The sequence below is a fragment of the Eschrichtius robustus genome, chromosome 6, assembly GCF_028021215.1.
Source record: "Eschrichtius robustus isolate mEscRob2 chromosome 6, mEscRob2.pri, whole genome shotgun sequence".
In the NCBI taxonomy this organism is placed as follows: Eukaryota; Metazoa; Chordata; class Mammalia; order Artiodactyla; family Eschrichtiidae; genus Eschrichtius; species Eschrichtius robustus.
The window spans coordinates 135,595,907-135,621,694 of NC_090829.1; the positions used below are offsets into that span (position 1 = coordinate 135,595,907).

A 25,788-nucleotide genomic window follows, 5' to 3' on the forward strand; every position below is an offset into this window, starting at 1 on the left:
CTGAAGACTTGCTCCACCTCTCGGGGAGGAGACCCCGAGGACCGATCCGGGGCACCCTCGGAGCGGATGGTGAGGGCCACCACCCCGCCACTCTTCTCGCCTTTGCCCCACGACGGTCGTCACTGCCGAAGGGGCCGCCAGCCGCGCGCATCCTGGTCGCGAGCGCCGACCAGGGGTGCGGAGGGGTGGCGGCGGAGCCCGGCTGCGGCGGGTGCGCCCGAGGCTGGCACCCCGAGGACGACGGCGAGGCCAAGGGGCCGAGGTAACGCGGGACTACTGGGGTGGCGGGGACAGGGGGCGGGGACCGGGCGAACGCCGCCTCCCCGCAGCCGCTTCCCGGAATCCCTCTCCAGGTTCCTGTCTCTCCCCCGCCCCGCACCGGACTCCACGGGCTCCCGCCGGCGCTCCGGGCCGGGAGGGGGGTTTGCCGCCGCCCTTCTCCCGGGGGCCGGCCCCCCGCCCACGCCCCCCGCGGCCCGGCGGGTCGCTGGAGTGCGTCCGCTGACTGTCCCCCGCGGCCGCGCTGCCCTCGGCCCTGGCCGGCCGTCCCGCGCTCATCGCCCCTCCTGGGAGCCGTCTTCACGCGCCCAGCCCTGCGGCTCCGCCACCTGCCACACCGAGGGCGCGGGTCGCTGCGAGATGAGAGCCACTGTCAAGTTCAAAAGTCAAACTCCTCACGATCCACAACGCCTTGCAAAACTGGGTTACCGGCTCGGGTCTCCGGTCCGGGGTTTTCCGCCCGCCCTCCAAGAGAGCAAACTGAGTTTAGCCATCCTTTGTTCCCCGGGCGGGAGAGGGTCACAGAAGGGCAACCGGAGCTGGAGTGTCCGATGTCCTTTCAGACCCATCGCTTGGAAGCTGGAGGGAGGACGGGGCGATGGGACAGCGTCGCGGGGACAGGAGTGGGTCCCCCTCCAGGGTCGGGAAGGAATGAGGAACGGGGTGCGAGTCGACGCTCGCGTTTCAACCCTGACCAAAGAAACCAGTTAAACCCAGTTAATTGGATCCATCAACCCACTTGTGTGGCTAGCGATGGCTTTGAGAAACTCTAGATGCCCCGTCTGTCTGTCTGTCCGTCTCTCTCTCTCTTTTAATGTTTGTTTGATCTCCTTGCTTTCGTTTGGCAAAAAGTCTTAGAAACTGAGCGGAACGAGATGGGAGGTGCAGAGGCAGGCGCAGCGAGCGAGAGGCCTGGAGTCCCCCCTCCCCCAGGTGTCACACTAACTGACCCCGGCGGCTGAGACCAACAGGCCGTCCGTCACTTGTTCCGCATCTTGAACAGGTTTCAAAGTATACTTACCCCTATGGTTCTGGCTTGGAGACAAAAGGGGTGCAAGCGAGGCCATAGCAAAATGTGCTCTAAAGAAAACATTTCCTAGTAATGTGCGCGTCAGTGATAAGGTTTGACTCTTTGTCGCAGGAAATGGCTTGATTCCCAACCACTGCACCGCCAAGGAAGTCCTGGTTCTCGTCTTTGAAAGCATGGATCAGTAAACAGGGTCGAACAGTTAGAATGCTGTGAACAGATCATATTCCAACTTCCTAATGTCTTTTGTAATTTTCTTTAACTTCAGAGGGGTATTTTAGGCAGCTATTCTTTCTTACGGAAATAATTTGTGTCAACAGTTTCTTCAGGCTTTGCTTCAGTTTTTTTCCAAGTAAAATAAATTTAGACAGAAACATCTGTGTGAGTGTGTTTGTGTGTGTGTTGTATGTGTCTATGCATAGAAAGATCTCTGGGATTCTGTTCACCTAATGTTAATGATGGAAATATCAGGATGCTGGGATTTTACTTTTATACATTATTTTTAATTTTTTTAATGAGTGCGTAGAAGTATTTTTACCAAAACAAGACATAAACTAGAAATAAATATGCCAAGATGTAAACAATGGTTGGTGCTTGGTGGTAAAAATAAAGATGATTGGTACTTTCTTCTTTGTGCTTTTTTTTGTATTTTTTTTTTTTTTAATTTCCAGGAGAAAAAGTATGTAGTTTTATTTGTAGAGTCTTTCTGAATCCATTCATTCATTGATTAGCAAAGATGCGCCAGGTGTCAGGCTGTGCTGGGTAGGAGAAAAGACAGCATTCTGCTCTCTACCAGGAGAATAGGGGGCAGCAAGTTCCATGAGGGCTGTCTGTCTGTCTGTCTGTCTGTTTAGGAGGAGTTGAAATTCAGAGAAGAATCACTTTGCCCAGGTTGCATCTCCTTGAGCTGGGCCTTAAAAATGGAAAGTTTTTTGTTTGGGTATCAATGGCAAGGATTGCTGGGTGGGGAGTCGGGGAGGGGGCAGGGTGGGTGGTGATGGGAGTGTCAGAGCAGGATGTGATGTGTGGGACAGTAGTGGGAACACTGGAAAGGCTGGTGGCAGCCTTGAATTCAACCTAAGGCTTTGGTTTCTTGTCAGGCAGCAGTGAACTACAGGCTGGGTTGGTGGCAGAATTTGCAAGGCCCAGAGCAAAATTAAAATGCAGGGCCCCATTGGATTAAAAAGTAGGAAAAAGTACCATCAAAGGTACTAAAATATAAAGCTTTTTCTTTTCTCCCATGGTGTCTCTCAACTTGCCCTTTTTTTTTTTTTTCTATTGAAGGTCATTCTAAGTAAAAAAAATATAAATTTAATTACTAACATGAATTTTACCATTCTCCTTTACATTGTGCAAAAGCCAGATCTAAATGCAAATGTAAGAGCATTTAATCCAAATGAAGAATCACCGAATTACAATTGGCATTTCATAGCACACAAAATAGCAGACTTGAATTCAAGCTAAAAACACATTAAAAAGTCCTCTTGACTATCACGCTATCAGGTCTCACCCAGGGTTTTCTAGAGAAATCCAAAAGATTCCAAGTCAAAATTGCCATCTACCACCCATGAGCTATCCAGGCACCTCAACTTATCCCGTAATATTGTATCCATTCAGAACATCCACAGAGACATCTTTGTGAGATGTGATGTCATCTCCCATCGTTACTCCTCAGCAGAGGGCCTGCGTGATTGTGGACGTTCCCTAGGTGCTGGGCGCACCAAGGTTGTAGAATGCCACTTTGGGTGTGACTCCCTTGTTACCTGGTCATCTGTCCTGTGGCCTCTGGTCCCTCTGTTTTGTTCTGATGGTAGCACATCTTTGCCTTTGTTCTGCATCTGCAAAACCTTCCCTCTGTTCAGCAGCTGAGAAGTACACACACACAACTACACAATGAGAAGCCCCGCTCTCCTGCTCTGGGCCAGGGGACGCCTCCTCCCTCTCTTTGTTCCTGGTGACTCATACTCCACTTCTAGTTAGGTTTCTGGTACTAGATTCTTGCTTGCTTGGAAAATCTAATTTCCCATCTTGGCATCCTGCCTGGATTTGTTCATGAAGCTCCTTAAGACTCTCCCCGACTCCAAACAGATCAGGCTTCCTGAAGCTTTCGTTACTCTCATCTCTGTAGCCAGGGCCGGCTTCAGTCCCCAGGGACCCTGCATGTAGAAGAGTCCCACACTTGGTTTATTGCTCTCCTGTGGTTGTCTTGAAATTCTTAATCATTTTATCTTTGAAGTTGTGTTTTGTTAGTGAAATCTGGTGGGACAATGGAACACACGGCAGGCTTGGAGTCTCAGTTCACACTTGGGTCTTACTCGCCCCTTCTCTGCAGGATGGGGACCCTGCCTGGCCTCTCTCTCTACACCCCTTGACCGTTGACACTCTTTTCATGGGGGCAGCAGCTGGGTTGCATCGTGGGAGACTCCCATGTTGCACTGATGCCCATCTGGCGTGCGTACAGGGAGGGTAGGCCGGGCAGACTGGAAGCTGTCCCCGGCCCGCCTCACCCAGGGAGTGGCTAGCTGGTCCATCGCGGGTTAAGTTTCTAGGTCAGCCTTGATTCAGGTACATAGCGTGGCCAGGAGCAGAGGTTTAAAGACACTTCAGCGTCACCAGCACGCTGTGGATTGGGATAGCAGATCCTTGGAAAGGGGAGACTCAGGGTTTGATTTTCCCAGAGCCCATCCCAGGCTGATGTGTTGGGTGGCTAGCAGGAGAGGGTTCCCAGCACCCTTCAGGTGCAAGTGCATGTGTGCACCTGTGGGGAGTGGCACTGGCCCTGAGTATCCCTGTGCATGAGAGAGTGCTCCTTGGGCTGGCTGTGTGCCTGGGGGGACCCTCTCTTCCTCCTTGCTACCTTCCTGAGTCTGGTTTGCTTCTTGAGTTTGCTACTTCAAGGCATGCTCGCATTTTCATTTTGACTCGGGGCTTGATGCTGCCTCAGTGTTTTGCGGGACAGAAGAATACCCAGTTGCTTGGATGGAGGGAGACAAAAGCTCCGAGGGAGAGAGGGAGAGAAGGAATGAGACCGATTGGGGGTTCCTTAAAATGTTTGAAGAATTCCTTTCTCACCTTGGAGGGAGGAAGACTCTGTAACTCAGAATGCAAGTGCTAAGAAAGAAAATACCTTTAAGTCTGAAAGCATAGAACCCAGAAGTTTCTGCATGGTTTAAAAAACACAAATAGCACTGGCAAATCAAAGGACAAGTGACAACGGCAGAGAAAAATAAAAAAAGAAGTGATTCATATCGCAAAGGGCCAGTGTCCCTCATACTTAAAAAGCTCCTTCAAACCAATAAGAAAAAAAAAGCAACAACTCAATAGAAAAATGGACAAAGATACAGACAGTTGACAAGAAAGGAAATAGCTCTTCCGTATATGAAAACATGCTCAGTCTTACCCAGAATAAGAGAAATACAAAATGAATATTAGTCCGAAGACAACTTTGCATTTATGAATTTGATTTTTAGAAATCCAAGAGCTTGATGGTTATCATGATCATAATTATTATCCATCCCCACAAGCTCTTCCTTTGTGGGGAAGCAGAAATTCTCACACGTCGCAGGCAGTTGTGTACGTTGGTACAGCCACAAGCGGCGAGAGTGTGACTGTTTCTATCAAAATTACAAATGCAGGGACTTCCCCGGTGGTCCAGTGGTTAGGACTCCGTGCTTTCATTGCAGAGGGCACGGGTTCGATTCCTGGTCGGGGAACTAAGATCCCACAAGCCACACGCCGTGCGGCCAAAAAAAAAACAAGAAAAATTACAAATGGTCCCTCTGTGCCAGGTCTCTTCTGTCTGCCCCTGCAAACCCAGCCTCCACCTTCCCCACCCTTTACTGTGCCCTGGGATCCTGTCTTGTATGGGTACAGCTGCCCACAGCCTTGTCCTGTGACTTCTGATTGGGTTCAGCCAATGGGGAGCCCCAAGTAAGAGAAGACAGTGAGGAATGTTTATCCCTCAGCCCCCCTCGCTGCACAGTCACTTAGGGTCGGCTTACATCCTAGCTCCTCACACAGGATTCTCTCCTTCCAAATTCCAGTGTTGATATCCTCCCTCTGCACCTCAAGCCCAGGATGATAAGAACCCCTGCTGTTGTTAGTTTCAGATACTACACTCTTCCTTATGGTTGACCTGCATCTGGCTATTTACACATTTGTAAATAGTCCCTTGATTAAAATCTTCCTCAAATTATCCTAACTTGAATGTGCTATTTTCTGCTGGGACCCTGACTGATACACGCTTTGGCCTAGCAATCCTACTTCTGGGAAGCTTTCTCACACTTAGACGTGACGTGTGCAGAATAAGGCATTTCCAAGATTATCCATTGCAGAAACAGTTGGGAGCCACTCAAATGTTCGTCGTGGGGAGTGATTATATAAATCATGGTACGTCCATAGAGTAGACTGTGCAACTATTTAAAAAAACAAGGAAATTCTCTTTGACGCTAATGTAGAAAGATCTCCCAAATATATTTTTAAGTAGAAAAAGCAGGAATTGGACAGGGAATGTATATGCTATCTCTGTGTAAAACAAAGAGGTGGGGGGGATAAGAGTACATATTTGTTTTTGCTTATGCATGAAGATATTCTGAAGGACTCACCAAAAAAAACAAATAAAAATCGTTTTCTGAAGGAAGCAAGACTTTTCACTATTCACTTTTTTGTATGTTTAAAAGTTTGGAACCAAATGACTGTGTTATCTGTTCAAAAGTTGAATTTAAAATTTCTCCCTGCCTAGGTAGGGAATTGGTCCCAGAAGCTGAGGTAAAGCTGCTCGTGTAAATGGGGTAAATGGTCCAGCTCCCAGAAGGGCAGAGGAAACATGGAATCAGGAATTTCCTGCTGATCTTTCATTGTCTTGTCTTTGCCCATTATCTTTGCAGTTTAATTAGACACTTCAGCATTTTGATCACCTAATATTGATTGCTTTTCAGATGTGAAAGTAAAGAAAGGACATATAAAATAACAAAGATGCTTTTGAGCCAGAATGTCTCAGCGGTTGGACCACTTAATTTGTATCCCATGGGTAAGTGTTACTTTTCTCATAGTAACACTTTTCTCAGGGTCCTTTTTCTCATAGTAACACTTTTCTCAGGGTCCTTTGCCAGGGACCCTGTTAGGGAGTACCCAATTGATTTCCCTGCCTTGAGGATCCAGTATCAGCTGCCCAATGTCAAGAGCCAACTGGAACGTAGATAGGAAACAAACATTAATGGTTTGATTCACAATGGGTTTCTGCCCTACTGTTGTCTTAGGAAAACAAACAAATAATAATTGACTTAAGGCTCAATAATGAACGGGGTTAGCCTCACTGTAATTTGAAGAGTAATTTCCCTGAATACCTTCATTCTAATCCAGGGTGGAGTTTATCACTCTACTCCTACATTTGGAAAGAGGCCAGACGCCTTATCTCCCTCCTCATCACAAAACCAAACAGTCATCCCTGAACTTTGGTTTCCACACTTCATTTATTATTGATTTCTTTTTCTATAGTCCTATTCATTTGTGCCTTTTCTTTACCATTCTTTTGATTCTATTTCAGTATCACTGTGTCATCTGTTCCATAGTTTATCAGTAAGGTATCCATGAGTGGGACACTTCTCCCCCGACAAGTGCCATGCATTGGAGAGTATATGACAGCCTTGGTCCCCCACCTACTAAAAATGCCCCTAACCCGCCACCCGACTCGCCAAGTCGTGGTGACATCCAGGAAACAAATGATAATCCCCACTTCCCATCACCAAGACCTTTCTTCTTCCACCAACCCTGGTAAATATCTTTACCTTGGAAGTTTTTTAATTAGCAACATGCTTATTCATATTCTGAGAATTGTTCCAAACAGATGACTGCTTCTCAGGACAGTCCCTCAACCAGCCAACCCTCATGACTAGTATCAGCTCCCAAACATCTTATTTTGGATCCAGTCAGGACAAAACATCCTTAGACAATGCGCTGCTTATACCAAAGTCAGCTCTCTAAGAACCATTTACTTGAGCTTTTTTCTTTAGCGTAAGAAAAGTCTCAATCCAATATAAATACATCTGTGAAGAAGAATCCCAGACTCAGAGCAGCAATCGTAAATTGAACCTGGTGAAAGTGTTGTTGCTTGTCTAACATGTTTTTCTTCTTCCCAGTGCACATCAGCCTCATGTTTGGTATTTCGTACGTTTTGCCTGGTAAGAGATTTTTCTTGGCTTGACAAAACTTTGTGTAAGGGTCAGAGTGTTGGAGTGACCATTTAGAAGTCAAAAGTGTGGGAAATTTGATTCCTGATCCCAGATCTGTTGCCATTTTGTTTGAATCTTTTTCCTCAAATACTTTCCCTGTTAAAGGAGAATTTAGCCAATACCGGTTTTCACATTTGTCTCATAAAACTATTATAAGAAATTAACACTAGAGTTAATCTTTAAACCCCTTAAAAGAATATTCACCTCTTAATATTCTCACTAGAAGAAGAATGAGGAGACACAGACTGTGCTAAACAAAAAATCATCCAGAAATAATTTCCCATTAATTTGCATTCTTCCACCTGCTACCTGGTACCTGGTACCAGATAAAGGAAAACACATTTTTTAAACTAAATTTCTTACCTATATATAAACCTGTCCACAAAACATCACTATGCATTAAATATGTATCCAGCCTTGTGATGACCACTGGGGGAATGAAGATTTGGCAACCAAAAAGCAAAGGCCCAGGTCCTAACCATAGGAAACTTAGATGCTTTTTGAAACTTTAACCATATAAGGCAGGGTTTGGCAAATGCAGCTGTGAAGTCTCCTTTGCTGCTGCCACTTCCCAGCTACCTAACATTACATAACTCAACGTCTCAGTTTCACAGTCTGTAAAATGGGTTTGTTAATAGCACCTATCAATACTTCAGCATAGGCTTGGGGATGAAATGGAAGATTCAATCTGGACACACATTCTCCCTCTCCTCTCTATGATAGGGAATAAGCACAGTGGGGAATTCAGAGGAGGGAAAGCTTGCCGTGGGCCAAGCTACTTAGGGGGACTGGAGGAGGGGTCGAGGGTTGACTTGAGAGGATGGGTGGCCCAGGATGACATAGATTGTTTTGATCCAAACAGCCGCTGAGAGTCGGTGATAATTGGGTGAGCCCAAATTCTGTTTACACAGTGCTGAGTTCCTGTTTCCTAAGCTTGTCCACCCTGACAATGTGTTACTCATCTATTAATTGTGTTAGCTCATTTCTCGTGTCCAGCAAAAGCAGTTCCTTCTGTGTTTCCAAGATCCCAGGGCTCTTGGGAGGGCTTCTCTGCTAGAAGTGTCAGGCTCCAGATCCCAAGGGACAGTTTGAACAGTGGCCAAGATACAACGCTGGGCTCCAGGTTTCACTCTTTCTTTCTTTTTTTTCCTCTTGTTCCCTTTAGATTTTTCAGATGAATCTTGCACTTTAAAGATGACATTACGAAATTTGCAGTCAATCTTATCATGGGAATTTAAAAACCATTCAGTTGTACCAACTCACTATACGTTATGGTACACCATCATGAGGTTGGTTTGACATTTCATTTTTCTCTTGCTAAATATATTATCTTTCTATAATGTGGGGAGTGGGGAAGAGGTGATCTTACTTGTGATAGAGCTTTTCTCTCTCTCCCCCTCTCTAGCCCCTTCTCAATTTCAGTTTTTTAATCAGAGCTTTAGAAGTCTAAAGACAAAAGACCCATCCATTTTTAATTACACTGAATACTTTAATAACCCAAAGTTATTTTTGACAAAGCTTGCATTTAGAACCAAAGCTAATTTCTACATGTCAAAGCCTCAGAAGCAAAATAATTATTGTGTCTGTTTTTCACAATTATTTCTCTAATTCAGTAAGTCTGGGTGTTGAAAAGTGCTGCATTTTCTGAGGACAGAAGTCCAAAGATCTGGTGACCATATTGATGGGTTGTGTTTACTTTCCTTTACTCAGGGAGGCATGTGGCACATCAGAAAGCTGCCTGGCCCAGACTAAGACAGGCCCAGGTCCAAAGTCTGGCTTGGTCACTAACCAACGCAGAGTGCAGCCTCTCTGTGCAAATCTTCCTACTTAGGGGTTGCTGAGGGACTCGTGACCTAATGGACGGAGCCCTCTTTGGCTCTCTTCTTCCCACGTCTAACAATCACCCTCCTAAGCCATTACTTTGATCCAGTAGCCCTTCGGGGTGTCCTTTTGTTGGCTGTTTATTTGGCTTATAGCTCTTGCTGCTGCTGACTGACCCACTGGAGGGCCTCTTGTGGGTTTCGCTTTGGTACCTGCTAAAGTCGTTAAGTTTCTCCCTGCGTTAGGCAGTCACATGTATCACCCACCTACCTTTTTGAAGCTTAAGAGAGAAGATGTCTGTGTTGTCCCCATATAGCACAGGCTGACTTAGGACTGGACCATGTGGTCCTCAGCCAGAGAGAGAGGGGGTCTCAGCAAGGCGCATTCATGATTGTCCTGTAGGGGCAGGGAGATCTGGGGCCTCTGCCATGAACGCCCAACATTTGCTCGTTCATTCATACAGCAAATATTTCCTGAGCACCTACTACATGCCAGGGGTCAAACCATGAACCCAAATCCCTGCTCTCTTGGAGCAGACATTCTGAAAGTAGGCAGAGATATCAGTAAACAAAGATATAATGGGGCAGGCGGTGGCAAATGGTATGAAGAAAAATAGAGACAGGAAAGAGGGATCAAGAGAGAGGGGTGGGGGGCACGGGGTAAGGTGTTCCATTTGAAATAAGGTGGTGAGGGCAGATGACAACACAGGGACATTTGAGCAGAGCTAGACAGGAATGTGGAAGTGGGGCTTGCAGTTAATGGATTCTCGTCACATAAATGCTGAAGTTTTCTTTTACCATTTCTTTGCCTTTCAAAGTAAACAAGAAGATATGAAGATCGTTGGGGACTGTACAAATATCACAAGATCATTCTGTGACCTAACAGATGTGTGGGTAAACATGACAGAGATGTACATCCCCAAAGTGGTTGGATTCAGAGGGAACGCAGCTCTGGTCAGTTGCATGGGCTCTTTCTTCCTGGCAATGGACAGTGAGTCGATCTTGTTTATTATCTTCATCATCATCATCTTCAAGATCATCGTTATGTGCTTTGCCATGAAGTAGGAAGTTCTACCAAGGTGTTTTAGACGCAGGGCTAAGGTTCACCTCCTGGCCCTGCTACTTCCAACTCTGTAACCGTGGAGTGGTGACTTTTCTTCTCTGAGCCTCCGTTTTCTTCTCCCAAAAGTGGAATGCTAACCTGTCCTTTGCATCCATGCCTGTACAAGGCAGGCATTCAGGCAGTAGTAGCTGCTGTTTTTCCTTTGAATTTATTTTTTATTGAAGTATAGTTGACTTGCAATGTTGTGTTCGTTTCTGGTGTATAGAAGCTGCTACTTTTTGCTTTGTTTCACAACCCAACAGGAAGTGGGGAACGGAGTTCAGATGGCCTGTAAGAGCTGTCACAACTCCTTGGGCCAATGTTTTCCTTAATACTTCAGCCCCTGCCCCAGATCAGAGCCCAATAGCTCTTGCACGTGTGAACGCCCAGACGTGTGCACACGCGGGGCCCAGACTCAGAGAAGACTGGATCCCAAGAGCAGGTCTGCCCTCTCTTTCTTTCCCTACAACTGGAGTCAGCTCCCTTTGGCACTTGTGTTAACAGCTACAGAGCAGCTGGCAGTGGCTCTCAGCCAGACTCCATCACTTCTTCAGTGTCCTGATCTGCAGCCTGTTTCCAAGAGAAAGATTCGGCTTCAGGGCCCTGTTAAAGGCTGTGTAGGTGTATACTCGCACATATGTGCTTAGCAAAGCACGTATTCAGATGACAGCTGAATCCTGCTGTAGCAAACTTAGATACTGATGAGCTTCTCTGGAATTGTGGAATTGCCTGTTTGTGTTTGTGTCCACAGAGAAAAGAAATAACCCAACTTATAGAACATGTTACTCAGACCATTAAAGAATGTATATTAAAATAGTAAGGAGATATCATTTTTCAAGACTCAAAATGGTAAATATTGAAAATATGTAAATACCCAGATTTAGAGGAAATGCAGGGAGCGAGCTTTGACACAGCCTTTCTGAAGGTATTTGGCAGTATGTATTGAAAAGTTTAACATGTGCCTGCTCTAATCCAGAATTCCTCTAATAATTTGTCCTAAAGAAATGATTACAGCCAAATGCAAAGATTGAGCTCTAAGAATACTCATTGCTGTATAGATTCTATTCAGAAAACTTAGAGCCAATCTAAGTGTTCAAAAGAGTGAATCAGTTAAATTACGGGACAGCCGCTTAGTGGAATAGAATTAGCTGTGAAAATTTATGATGAAGAATCAGGGTCAGCGACTTTCTGTAAAGGGCCAGAGAAGAAACACTTTGGACTTTGTGGGCCATGTATGGTCTCTGTCACAGATCCTTCATTTGTTCACAACTCTTTCAAAAATAACAACCATTCCAAACTTGCAGGCTGTGCAAAATCTAACCCACGGGCCATGGTTTGCCAGCTCATGATGTAGATAAACATGCATTAATATGTTTATGAAATAAATTAAGTGAAAACATATACCATGCAAAACAGTGTAAGAATGACTTAATTTTAGTTTAGATGTGTGTGTGTGTATGTGTGTGTGTACACTAGTTCAGTTTTTATATGTGTAGATATATTTACACACGTACAGCATGGACAAAAGAGGATTAACCACATTCAGGGACAATCCTGTCTGTATTTTCTGATATTTCTGCAATGTTTATGTATTATTATTATTATTATTATTATTGTATGAGAAGAAGTCATTTTCACTCTTGTGTTTAGAATACAACCTGAAAATTGGGGAAATACTGACTTTCATCCCAAAATCTGTCTTCCATTTCTTGTGATAATAGTAAACAAATCACTTCACTTTTATTGTTCTCAGTTTTTCACCAATAAAAAAAATATATAACCCACACCTCAACGAGGACCACGGGGAATTAAAAGACAGTTGTAAAGAGGTATTGTTGTATCATGACAATGGTATCATTACGGTTATGCTATTTATTGACTGACCTTGGGCTTTGTTTTGTTTTCTAAGCACTGCCTTTGGACCCACCAGAGTTTGAGATTATTGGTTTTACAGACCACGTCAGTGTGAATGTGAAATTTCAGTCTGTCGCTCCCAAGATACTAAATGAGGAAGAATTACAGTTTTACCTAGCATTAATTGAAGAACAATCAGGGGGGATCGTTAAGAAGGTAAGTGGTCAAAACAGTCCTGAGTTGGCAATGAATACATTGCCAAAAAAAAAAAAAAATCTGTAATGATTTGAACAATTAAAACTGAAGGGTCTAGGCTTCAGTGTGGTCTGACTTCAGGAAAGAGGTCTCCGTAGTTTCTGTATAAAGGGAAGTAGAGAGATGCTGTGGTAGTGGGAGGGAAAAGTGAGGTCGAGGGAGGGACTGTTTAAGATGGAAGAAATGACAGCATGTTCGTGTGCAGAAGGAATGATCCGGGGGGTGCAGGGCAGGGAGCAATGTCTGGAGGAGGAGATGAGAGTGGACGGAATCTCGTGAGCACGAGACGGGGTTGGCCTTAGGCTCGGAGCAGGGACTACGCAGCCGAGTCACAGTGGGAGGGAGCTTCCGGTGAAACAGGCAGCAAGCATTGCCGACTTAAGATCACACGATGACCACAATGACTAATGCCAGCTATGCAACCCAGACGTTCTGACTCTCCACTGTAGGTTTGCAGTTTCCCTTCGAGGACAGCCCTCTCACCATGACACTTCCTCTGGTTTCTGGCCCTCTTCTTCCTCATTGCTTGTTTTCCAGGCATGAGCTTTTAGTTTGCTACGGGGGCAGGATGTTAAAAAATAATTCCTCCTCCTTTCAAATATAAACTTGCAGAAAAATATTATTATAGAAGGCTGTGTTTGAGCTGGTGGAAATCCTCATGTATAAAACTACTGATAAGGATGTACTTTGAAAACTATAAAACATTATACAAAAGTTATTCTTCAGGAAAGAACCTTCAGATCATCTCTTTAATTCCAAAATGGAACAGAAGTAGCTGGCGAAGAAGAGGCAAAGTGTTTTTAGGGAGAAGACAGGGAAACTAGACATCAGCCTCAGTTCTGCCACAGATAAGCTGTGTGGCCTTGAGGAGGTTACTTAACCACTCTGAGCTGCAGTTTCCTCACCTGGAGAATGGGAAGAATGCCTGCTTTGCAGACTCTTTTGGTAATCAAATGAGTTAATATGTATAAAAGCAGTTTCTGAAGTATAGACACATATCATTAATGAAATAGGATAATCTTATTTTCTTATTTTTGCAAGATTATCTTACTGCAAACATGACATCATGGAGACCTTTACTCCTCGTTGTGACTTTTTCCTCCTCATTTGTAAAAGGAAGTTGTTAGACTAGATTTCATGGTTTAAAAATGTATGTGTGCATGTGTGTGTGCGTGTGCATGTATGTGTGTGTATACACGTACATGTAGTTTTGTGATAAATTGCTTGCCCCAAGTAACTTATAAAATACTTTTTCTTGCCAAGCCTGTGATATTTCTATCCCTGTTTAAGATTTGAAGACAAATCTCCAAAGACTCTCTTAAGGCTTGCCTCTAAATGAAATTCTCACTTAAAGTCTTACTGATTTTTTTGTTTATTTTTACAGCATAAACCCAAAACAAATGGAAACATCACTGAAAATTTCAGTTATGTCATCAACAAGTTAATTCCAAAAACAAACTACTGTGTATCTGTTTATTTTGAGCCTAAAGATCCGAGAAAAATAAATAGATCTCCCTTAAAATGTACCCTCTTTCAACCTGGATGGGAATCAGGTATGACAGTTTTTGAAAATTCATGTTTTGCTTTTACTCTGAGGGAAAACCTGTTTCAAGAAAAGAATCTGAAAGTTGTGGAGCACTAAAGGCATTTCCTCCAACACAGGCACATCACAGAGATGTTTTCTGTCAGTCAGTCTCTACCGTGTGGTGGAGTCACTTTTATGTTGCCATACCATGGGGACAATCAGGTATCTTCCTTTTTAACATCAGAAATCCTCCTGAAGTGGAAATGCTTTTATTTCAGGGAGTCAGGATCAAGTTCAGTTCTGTGTGCCCTTAGCCCGGCCATTATTCAAGCCAAGTGCTGGAGGAGGCTGGGTTGCTGAAACAACTGCCTGCAGAGGTATCAAAGGGTAGAATGATGGATGTGGTAAGGTTCATATATGTGGCCTGGCTCTCAGGAAGGTTGGCTGTAGCTCATAGATGAAAGAGAAACTTGCCAGTGTGGATGAGATAGTCACTGCTGAATGCTGAAAGCCCTTCTGTGGCCAAGGCATCAGAACAGTACACAGCATGCTCCCCGAACCTTCCTTCGAATGGAGGAATTTACAGGGAGAACAATCCATCAGCCTTAGGAACATCCACTGCTGATTATTTTCTCGGGAAGTCACTAGGTCTCCAACTGTTTTGCCAAAAGTGAAAAACTCCCCCGCAAAGAAGCCTTTCTGAATTTCCCAACCCCAGTGAGAGTTTCTTTAATGCTCTGATCTACCAGAGTAAAAATAAGATGAGATTTATAAGGAAGTGACTGTAAGTGCTATGGCTTACTTGTGTATGAAGTGAGTTTCACTAACCAGTGCCTGGCACATCAAGGTGCCTGGTGTTTGCTATAACTCCAGGCAGTGTGATTTTGTTCTCCAATATTCCTCAGAATCAAATGATACACAGGCTAATTTTAAAGGAATGATACACAGGCCAATTTTATTTCATGACTTTAGCTTAAATAATTTATATAATGTCAGTTAAATATGGGCAAACCTAAAACTGCATACAGATTCTTCATGCCTACAAAAATGTAAACCCCAAACAAATTAACATATCTGTGTTCTAACACCAATTCTCAACATCAACCAAGTGTCCAGAGGTTCGATTCATTTCTGATACTACAGGGAGTTAGCGCATGCCCCACAGGTTAAGGGGCTCAGTCCCACAAGACTGCCTTCACTACAGATGCCAGCAAGTCCTACAAGTCCTACAACTTGCCATACAAGTCCTAAGTCCCCAGGCTACCCACACTTCTGTCCAACCTGGCTACAAATTCAGAGGTTCCCAGATTTAATAATTTGCTAGAATGACTCATAGAACTCAGGAAAACACTATGCTTACTCTTACCATTTTATTATAGAAAATACAAATGAGCAGCCAGATGAAGAGGTACATAGTCTGGAAGGTTGCAAGTGCAGGAGCTTCTGTTCTTGCAGAGTCGGGATACACCACCCTCCCTATACTTTGATATGTTCACCAACCAGAATTTCCCCAAGCCTCACTGTCCAGAGTTTTTATTGGGTTCATTACGTAGGCATGGTTAATTAAATCATCGGCCATTGGTGATTAACTCAATCTCCAGCCCCTCTCCCCTTCCTAGAGGTCAGGGGTGGGACCAGAATTTCCAGAAGTTCAGCTCATTAACATAAACTCAGATATAGTGCCCAAAAGGCACTCCTATCACTGAGGAAATTCCAAGGGTTTTTGAAATTCTGTGCCAAGAACCAGGGACAAAGGCCAGATATTATTATTATTATTATTATTATTATTATTACTATACCATGATCTTATAAACAAACAGAACTGTGAAACCAATTGAATGAAGAAATTATTTCTCCTCTGCTCAGCAGAATACTTCTGTACTACAAATCTGTGGGGGGGGGGGGGGGGTTCCCACACCAAACACTTCTTCCACATTAGCTCATTGTCATACAATTTAACTCAATTCTAACACCATCTGCTTGGAGAAAGCGTCAGATCCCACAAGTTAAGGGCTCAGTCCCACAAGACTGGCCCCCCCCCCCCCACTTAAACCCAGTTGCAGGTTCACGTTGTCACGTGAACTCTGACCAACGAGCTATAAATTGGAGATTCCCACAATCCTCTCCTTGGCTTTGATAATTTGCTAGAATGGCTCATAGAACTCAGGACAACAGTTTACTTACTAGATTCCTGTTTATTATAAAAGGTTGCAACTCAGGAATAGCCAGAAGGAAGAGATGCATAGGACAAGGTTTGGAAGTTCTCCAAACCCCGTCATTTAGGGTTTTTAAGGAGGCTTATGTAGACATGACAGATTAAATCCTTGGCCATTGGCAATTACTTCAACCTCCCGCTTCTCCCCTCCCCAGAGGTCAAGGGGTGGGGCTGAAAGTTCCAACTCTCTAAATCACAGGGTTGGTTCCCCTGGCAACCAGCGCCCATCCTCTGGGGCTTTCCAAAAATCACCTCCTTAATGTAAAGTGAGGTTGAGAGGGGCTTGTTATGAATAACAAAAAATGCTCCTTTCACTTTCTTTGCTCTAATCACTTAGGAAATTCTAAGGATTCAGAACTGATGACAAAGACCAAATATGTACTTCTTATTATAAATCACAATATCACAGCAATAAAAAACTCAGTAATATGACATGACAGACAGTGGTTTGCTGGAACTCAGTCTGCACTTAGGTGAATCCAAGCCTGACTAAAGGCACTGCTTCTTTGGAAGTTGATATCCTTGTTCTGTGATGGTTCAGTGTCTCCCCTGACTTTTCTCTGTTTCACCCACTAAAAAAGAAATGGTCATGCAGCAGCATGCTGTCCCATCACTTCATGTTTCCTTGGTGTGAACACATCACCTTGCATATTGTCATCCTCCATTATTTTTATCATTACATGAGACAAAGTACAGGTATGCCTCACTATCCAAATATTTCATGTCCCAATTCTTGTCTGAAACTTCAGGAACCAAGTAGGTTCATATAACGTGGCCCCTCTCACTATCCAAACTGGCCGTGTGAGCCACCCTCAACTAGCCAAACTCAGGGACCAGGTGGGGAATTCCTGAAGGATGACCTGGGACCAGAGTTAACTTACTGGGACTCAGTGGTGAACACTGGTATCTTAAGGCAGTATTGATATGGGGGAATTTAGTCCAGAGAGCTGGAGAAATGTCTCCCCTTTGTCAAACATTAAACTAATTGGTTGGCTTTTTTCAGTAAGGTCCTGAGGGAAAGCTGTGCTTATCCGTTTGACAAAAAAAATTTTTTTTTGGCCGTGCCACATACATGCACAGCTTGCGGGATCTCTGTTCCCCGACCAGAGATAGAACCTGTGCCCCCTGCAGTGGAAGCGCAGAGTTCCAACCACTGGACCACCAGGAGTTCCCCATTTGGCAAATATTTATCAGGGGTCTACTATGTGCCAGATTCTTTGCTAGATACTGGGGATACAGCAGTGAACAAAACAGATAAAAATTCCTGAGCTTATAGAGCTTATATTGGGAGACAGAGAAACAAGATTAAAAAATAAAATATATAGTGTGTTAAGTGATGGTAAGTACTATGGAGAAAAATTAAGCAGAAAGGGTGCAGGGAGGGGGGCAATTTCAGGTAGAGGGTGGTAGGTCTCTTTTAAATAGGGTGGTGTCTTGTTTACATTCCCTAGAGGCAGAGCCAAAACCAAAATTCTAGTTCAAGTGACTCACTGGGGCAGGAGGAGGGGTGGACACATGGGTCAGAATTCTATGACATCATTGCTTCTCCAAAGAAATCACTTTGGTTCACAGAATCCTCTTCAGGAATGTAAGCTCTATATGTGTAAGAATTTTGTATTATAAAGGTGTGCCTTTATGGCTAGATCTGATTCTAGAACTGCCATTGATATGACATGCCTTCATTCATTCTTCTTTTTTTTTATTGGAATATAGTTGATTTACAATGTTGTGTTAGTTTCAGGTGTACAGCAAGGTGAATCAGTTATACATATCCACGTATCCACCCTGTTTTAGATTCTTTTCCAATATAGGTCATTACAGAGTATTGAGTACAGTTCACTGTGCTATACAGTAGGTCCTCATTAGTTATCTATTTTATATACAGTAGTGTGTATATGTCAATCCCAATCTCCCAGTTTGCTCCCCTCCCCTTTCCCTCCAGTAACCATGAGTTTCTTTCTTACATCTGTGACTCTGTTTCTGTTTTGTAAATAAGTTCATTTGTACCATTTTTTTAGATTCTACATATAAGCATATGGTATTTGTCTTTCTCTCCCTGACTTACTTCACTCAATATGACAATCTCTAGATCCATCCATGTTGCTGCAAATGGCATTATTTTGTTCTTTTTTTTGGTTGAGTAATATCCCATTGTATGTATGTACTACATCTTCTTTATCCATTCGTCTGTTGATGGACATTTAGGTTGCTTCCATGTCCTGGCTATTGTAAATAGTGCTGCAATGGACATTGGGTGCATGTGTCTTTTCTAATCATGGTTTTCTCTGGATATATGCCCAGGAGTGGGATTGCTGGATCATATGGTAACTCTGTTTTTAGTTTTGTAAGGAACCACCGTAGTGTTCTCCATAATGGTCTTACCAATTTACATTCCCATCAACAGTAAATGAGGGTTCCCTTTTCTCCACACCCTCTCCAGCATGTATTGTTTGTAGATGTTTTGAAGATGACTCATTCATTCTTGATGGGAATGAAAGGGGTTTGTGAATCTTCTGCCATCTGAGGGAGCAGACCTTCACTGAGTTTCTTTCTGTTCATTCTTTAACCTTTTGAAAGACTTTAAAAATATATGAGCCATCTTTACTTTTTCCTCTCCTGTATTTGTTTTGCCTGAAGCTGTGGCTATAGGATTAATATTAATAAAAGTCTTTCTGGAAATTTAAGAGAGCCTTAGTTATGTAACTGTTGATTTCTTCTCAGTCCAGTTGGACTTACGGAAGAAAGCTATTTTCATTCAGAAAATTGAAATTTTCCAAAAGTAATTTTGACAAGAAACTAAAGGAGAACTCATAACAGGACAAAGCAAGTTCTTGGCTCCTGGCGTGGCCAAAGTCCAGCTTCAGAGTGATGCAGTTGTTTTCTTCAGACAAACTCCCCTTTTCCACTCCTCCCTGCCTGCCGTGCATGCTAACTGTACCTATTGAGCATTGGGGACCTGACTAGTGTGACTCAGAAAGTTTTTGTTTTTTTTTAATTTTGATAATTTACACTTGAATGGTCACATGTGGCTAGTGGCTACCATATTGGACAGTGCAGTTATAGAGCATAATTATCAACTGGAAGAAATTTTACTTTTAAAAACTGAATTTTTATCATTTTTTAAAAATGTATACTTGGATTACTTTCCATTCTTTGGTATTTAACAATAGTTTTTCCAACTTTTGCCCCCTTAATAAACCCCTCCACCGCCAGATCAATGTGCATTTAATCCCAACAGCAATTGTTCATTGGATTTATTTTGAAATAAAGCCATTTAATTTTTCATCAACAGAGTCATCAGAATCTGCCACAATAGGAGGAATAATTACTCTGTTTTTAATAGCTGCTGTCGTCATAAGCACCGTAATGATGCTGAAACGGATCGGTTACATATGCTTAAGAAATGATTTCCCCAAAGTTTTGGTACGTATTTTTTTTAATTCCTGTCTTTATTTTTCATTTTAACTTAAGAATTTTTATTATACGCTTAAATATTTTCACAGAAGAAAACCCCATTGTCTCAGAACATCAAGGTGTTTTATCACTCTGGGTTCTTTTCCATCCCTATAAACCTCTATTTTGAATTTTTTCTGCTTTCTTTTTATACTTTGTCCACATATGATTTTCAATAATCACATAGTTTTCCATTGTTATTAATGTCTTCTTTTTCCCTTAATCATTTCTCAACTGTAGGGCATTTGGATTGATTTCTTTTCCTTTCATGGCTGTCTTTGGCCATTATGAATAATGCAATGAACATTTTTATACAGGTTGTCTTTTTAGTTTGGATTACTTCCATGGAATAGATACACAAAGTGAATTTATCTTATATAAAAATATAAAGAATTAATTTATAATGCTAGTGTCAACATAGAGATGGACACCTTTCTCCAAAGCTCTGCTGGCATTAATTAATCATTTTTTCTACTTTTGTTCATTTATCGTAGTATAACTGTCCCCCAGAGTTGCTCTTATTTGTGTTCATTGTTAGTGAAACCAGCCATTTTGTCTTCATATTTTCTCTCTGCTACCTGAGGCATATTCTTCCTGCTCAGAGCCTTTAGCACTCAGCTAAGTCTGAGTATTGATCTTACATATTTCTAAAGCCTCCTCATGTGTTTTGACTCAAGCACTTTGCCCATCATTTTTCATTTTCCCTATCATGTCACTTTCCTTCTACATTAGAAAATAATCAGAAATATCTTATTTTTCTATGTTTGAACTCATTCACCTTCTTCTTCTAATTTTTTTAACAGCCACAAATAAATATCCCTCCACAGGTGATAAAAGTGTAGTCTTTTTATTTTTTAATTCTTTTGTTTCTTTAAAATTTTTTTAATTGAAGTATAGTTTATTTACAATGTGTTAGTTTCAAGTGTACAGAAAGTGATTCAAGTGTACAGGAAGAATATATATATATTCTTTTTCAGATTCTTTTCCATTATAGGTTATTACAAGATATTGAATATAGTTCCCTGTGCTATACAGTAGGTCCTTGTTGTTTACCTACTTTATACATAGTAGTATGTTTATGTTAATCCCAAATTCCTAATTTATCTCTTCCCACCCCTGTCCCTTTTCCCTTTTGGTAAACATAAGTTTGTTTTCTATGTCTATGAATCTATTTCTGTTTTGTAAATAAGTTCATTTGTATCATTTTTTTTAGATTCCACAAATAAGTGATAGCATAGGATATTTGTCTTTCTCTCTGACTTTCTTCACTTAATATGATAAACTCTAGGTCCATTCAAGTTTTTTGCAAATGGCATTATTTCATTCTCTGTTATGGATGATGTACTCTTCTTTTTCTTGTTCTTATTTTTTCAGGTTGGGTTGGGGGAGGGATTGTTTGGGGGGAGGCGTGCTTTTGGAGTTTTTAATTACCATTAGTGTTTGAACCTAGATGGCATTTGGTTGTAGCTTATGAGAAGTAAATTGCTCTGTGTTGGATTTCTTCCACACTATGATCCCTGTATTGCAAAAATGGTTGGTTTTTATCTATCAGTGTAACTTTTATCTTTGTGTCTTTAACAATGTATATTTTGAATCTTTTATGTTAGTGTTCAGTTGCAAGTTTATTCTCAGCCTTCACTCCAACTCTTCTGTTGGCCATGTACTGCTTTGGCCTTGAGGTCTTAGGTAAATCCCACTCCAATTCATATTTCTCATGCAGCCTTGAGATATAAAGGCCCCTAGCACCACACCCATCACCTCCTAGGTAATCTTCTGCCTGAATTACCTAAACTCATTACTAACCCTCCTCCCAGGTCTCCCTGGGGCTCTTCCCATCCTTAAAATGCACCCAAATTATATGCCAATTATATTTATACCTGTTATTGTGCTAACCCCAAGTAATGACAGGAGGTATTGTTATCTTGTGTCTGCCTGGTATTTCTCCATTAAAAATTGTTACTCTGTGTTTAAGTAAAAACTCTAGGAATAGTAAAACAGAACACCCTAGGTCTAGTATGTCTGTGTATGTATGTTTAATCAAGAACAGATATTAAACATTTTAAACAATGTCTTTTCTCTCTCTCCCATCCCCCTCCCCTCCCCCTCCTTCTCCTCTTTTGCATTTAACAAATAGGTGTTGTGTATTTACTGTGTGTCCACATGTTATAGGTGCTGGGGATCTAGATGTGAATAAAGCAAACAAAAAATGTGCCCTTATGGAGCTTAAAGTCTGAAAAATGGGGGAAGAGACAATGATAATTTATAGATGATATGACTGGCTAAGTAAGAAATTCAGCATCTGGAGACGAATTATTAGGACTAATAAGTTTAGCAATGTGTTACACACAAAATAATCAATATAAAAATGCTTGCGTTTTTATACACTAGCAACAATCACTTAGAAAACAAATATACTTTTATATAAGTTGCTTTTCAACATCCAAGAAATTAAGTACACAAATCATAGCAAAAAGCTCTGTGAATTTTCACAAACTCAGTGTACCCACATAACTCACACCCAGATCAAGAAAGAAAACATGACCACCTCCCCAGAAGTCTCTCCTACCTATTAGTCACTGCCCACATCCAGGATAACCACTTTCCTGATTACTAACAGCATAGATTAGTTTTACCTGGTTTTGAACTTGGAATCATACAGTTAAATGGAATAATGTGATTTAAATGAAAACATACCGTTTTTATAATACCATTACAATGGTAATAAAAATATTTTAAAAACAAGGAAGATATCTAACAGAAGATGTCACAAGCCCATTGTGGAGAAAATTATCTAACCTTATTGAAAAGCATTAACAAAGATCTAGTCAAATGGAGATCCCAGAGACAGACCCACATATGTGGAAACATGACTAATGACAAGTAGGAATTGCAGTGGGGAAAGGATTGACAGGTCAATAAATGTTATCTATATGGGGGGAAATGAAATTGGATCCCTACCTCACACCATACACAAACATCAATTTCAGGCTTATTAAAGACTGTAATGTGAAAGGCAAAACTGTTAAAAGTTTTAGAAGGCAATAAAGGAGATTCTTACTTTGGGGCAAGGAAGATTCAGCAGAAACCATGAAGAAAGAAAAGTGATACATCTTCTTACATTAAAGTTGAGAACTTCTTTCCATCAAATGTTATCATAAAGAGAGTAAAATGTTAAACCAGAGACTGGGGGAAATTACATATAGCATAAATAATGAACAAATAATTGGCATCTAGATTATAGATTATATAAAGAGCCTCTACAAATCAATAAGAAAAATGATGAACAACCCAATGGAACAATTCATCCCGAGGCTAGGTCTGGATAGAGTCAGGGAAAAGTAGGCTTGTCAAATTGGGCAGCCTGAGCAAGAGAACAGAGAGGAGGAGGATGTCAGTGATGATTCCAGGTCTGTGAAAGGAATCTCGTGACCACCCTCCTCAGCGTGACCCCATTGTAGCCAGTCTCCTTAGCCCACCTCACCTTCTGTGTCCTGGAGGTGCTGGATCAGACCAAGCTGCAGTCTCCCTGCTCTTCTCACCTCTGACCCTTTAGGGGTCACCTGCCTCTCTAAGGTCCTGCAGTCCAGAGGGCTTTGACCCCAGTGGAATCGGCTCCCTTGAATCTCTCCTTACTCACAGTTCCTTGACACCCTTAAGAATGTCAGCAGTCCAGGGCTGAAATCTATCCAGACTAAATGGATAGATTCCCCTGACAAGCAAGAAGCAGCGAGGAAACAGCAGCAGGAAGGAGCGGGCCAGTCTCTGCTGCAGGCAGCCTCCTGGTTTGAAACCCAGCCTCCACCACTTAGTATTCCTGAAGCTTGTGAAACTTGGGCAAGTTTCTTAACCTCTCTGCCTCATTTTCTCACCTCTAAAGTGGGGATAAGAATGGTAAGCCTACTTCACAGAGCGGTTGTGAGGGTAAAATGAATTGTAACATGTGTAGATGACTAGAAGCAGTGCCCTGCAAATAGCAAACACTATGTAACCATTAGCCATTATTGCTGTTGTTGTCGTCATCGTCCTCATTACCACCTTCCCCATCACTGTGTAGTTAACCTCATTAAGTTTTATTATGTCAGAAAGTAAAGAACAAACACTCAGAATTGATAACCTCTGTTGTTTTTTTTTTTTTAAAGAATTTTTATAAATTGTCAGTCTGTGTATTTCCCGAGCTGCCTTCGTTGGAAAAAGTGGCTACCGTGGAGGTCATTCACATCAACAGAAAGAAGAAAGTGTGGAATTATAATTATGATGATGAAAGTGACAGCGATAATGAAACAGCCCCCCGAATAAGCGCAGGTGGTTACACCACGCACGGACTAACGGGCAGGCTGTGTCCCGCCTCTGTGTCCTCGGCCACCTTGGAGGACTGCAGTGACCCGGCTACTGAGGAGTGTGACCTGCCCGAGCCCAAGGCTGGTGCTGAGGCCCTGATGGCACCAGGGCCCAGCCCCTGGCAGTCGGAATGCACAAGTAGGGGCTACCAGGGGAGAGGGAACCTGCTGCAGGACCACTTTTCCGAGGAGGACAGCAGCTCCACGGAGGGGTCTGGGGACAGAATTGTCTTCAATGTGGATTTGAACTCTGTGTGCGTGAGGGCCCTTGAGGACAACGACGACTCAGAAGTCACTCCAGTGTTACCATCTCGTCCAGAAGAGACAGTCGTGCTAGAGGACCCCGACGAGACAGAATCGGACCTTCTGGTGGCCAGTGGAGAAGGGACACAGCTGCCCTTCCCCGGCCCCTCTGCGGAGTGCCCGTGGCCTGAAGATACTCCTTCTGATAAAAGTGACACTTCCGAGTCGGATGTTGACATGGGGGATGGTTATGTAACGAGATGAATGAATCAAGAAATATTTAATTGGACACCTGCTACCTCCGGTGCTGTCCCTCCCAGCACCCCCACTTGCTCCTTTGGGGTCTCCAAGTGTTCTCCGAGGGAAGGATTAGGAGATTGGTGACATCATCTGTGCAAATTCCCAGTCTGGGGGAAGGGGAGGTGGGAAACAGAGTATTCTGGTATCATTCAGTGCGTTGTTTACCTGTTCAAAGTGATTTGCTTTGAAGGGAAACGGCCCTGTCCATTCCCTTTATTCTCATGGGTGTCTAATGTTTCTGTATCATGTTTCCCAGAGTAAAGAGCAGGGTTTATGGCAGGAGCAGTCAGCATTGTTTTCCACAGGCTCCAGGAAAGCAGCAGAAAAAGAGAAGGGAGGCTGGGCTGCGGGAGAGAAAGCGGCACACACCAGGAAACAGACGCACACGCTTCGGGTTGGGTTAGAAGTAGGGAAGGTCCAGCCAAGTCTTGGGCACCTCCCAGATGATATTCTGTCGCCTACGCTCTTGAAAATTCAACTCTCAGCCCCTTGCACAACTCTCCTCAATCTGAGTGAGGAAGACAGACACACCATAAATAACTCTAGTGCGGGGCGGGTGACTAATACAGAAACATTTGCATAAGGGAGAGGGATAGAATCTCTGTGTCATACTTTAAGATTTAATTTTGTACAATGGTTGGAGGTTGGTAAAAAAGAAAACACGCTTTTTAATATAAACTTGGGAATGTCTTCAGAGTTGTTTCTTATTAGACAGGATATATATGCAGCGGATGTGTGGTTCTGCTGGCATCTCTAGGTTGCACAAAACTCCCTCCAACTCTGTGCAGTGGCCTCTGGGGGCCAAAGGCACATTCTCCCTCCCTGCGTTCAAGTTCATGTGAGGTGTTCTAGCGACAGGCGTCAGGCAGTGTCTTACACCCCCTGGTACTTACCCTGCTCTGGGTTTTCCAACCTCACCACTGCAAAGCTGAAAAAGAGGAAATTAGGCCTTTCTCAGCAGTGTTGTGAGAGAAACGATTATTGCCAAAGAAATGACTTGGCTTTGTGTTGTTGCTTATCCCTGGGGGGAGGGGGGAGTTACGGTAAAGAAGACCCTCTCAAACTGGATTTGCTAATGGAGTGTTTTAAAATCAGTTTATTTGCGGGGAATGGGCATTATAGAGGCCGTGCCTGTTCTCTGGAGAAAA

The 25,788-nt window shown here is 42.9% G+C and overlaps 1 protein-coding gene across 1 annotated transcript; it reads left to right on the forward strand.

Annotated features, from left to right (window-relative positions):
* On the forward strand, positions 1 to 25,317 carry IFNAR2 (interferon alpha and beta receptor subunit 2). The gene is made up of 9 exons (XM_068546985.1): positions 1 to 262; positions 6,244 to 6,335; positions 7,444 to 7,485; positions 8,702 to 8,825; positions 10,175 to 10,347; positions 12,368 to 12,528; positions 13,952 to 14,120; positions 19,600 to 19,730; positions 23,900 to 25,317. The coding sequence occupies exons 2-9, from the start codon at positions 6,281 to 6,283 to the stop codon at positions 24,602 to 24,604; spliced, it is 1,560 nt and encodes a 519-aa protein (XP_068403086.1). The 5' UTR covers positions 1 to 262; positions 6,244 to 6,280; the 3' UTR covers positions 24,605 to 25,317.
* Positions 25,318 to 25,788: the final 471 nt, after the last annotated feature.

Coding starts and splice junctions, on each gene's coding strand:
- IFNAR2 (XM_068546985.1), top strand. CDS start 6,281: ATGCTTTTGAGCCAGAATGTCTCAGCGGTTGGACCACTTAATTTGTAT. Junction 10,348..12,367: donor TTTCTTCCTGGCAATGGACA/GTGAGTCGATCT, acceptor TTGTTTTCTAAG/CACTGCCTTTGGACCCACCA. Junction 19,731..23,899: donor ATGATTTCCCCAAAGTTTTG/GTACGTATTTTT, acceptor TTTTTTTTAAAG/AATTTTTATAAATTGTCAGT.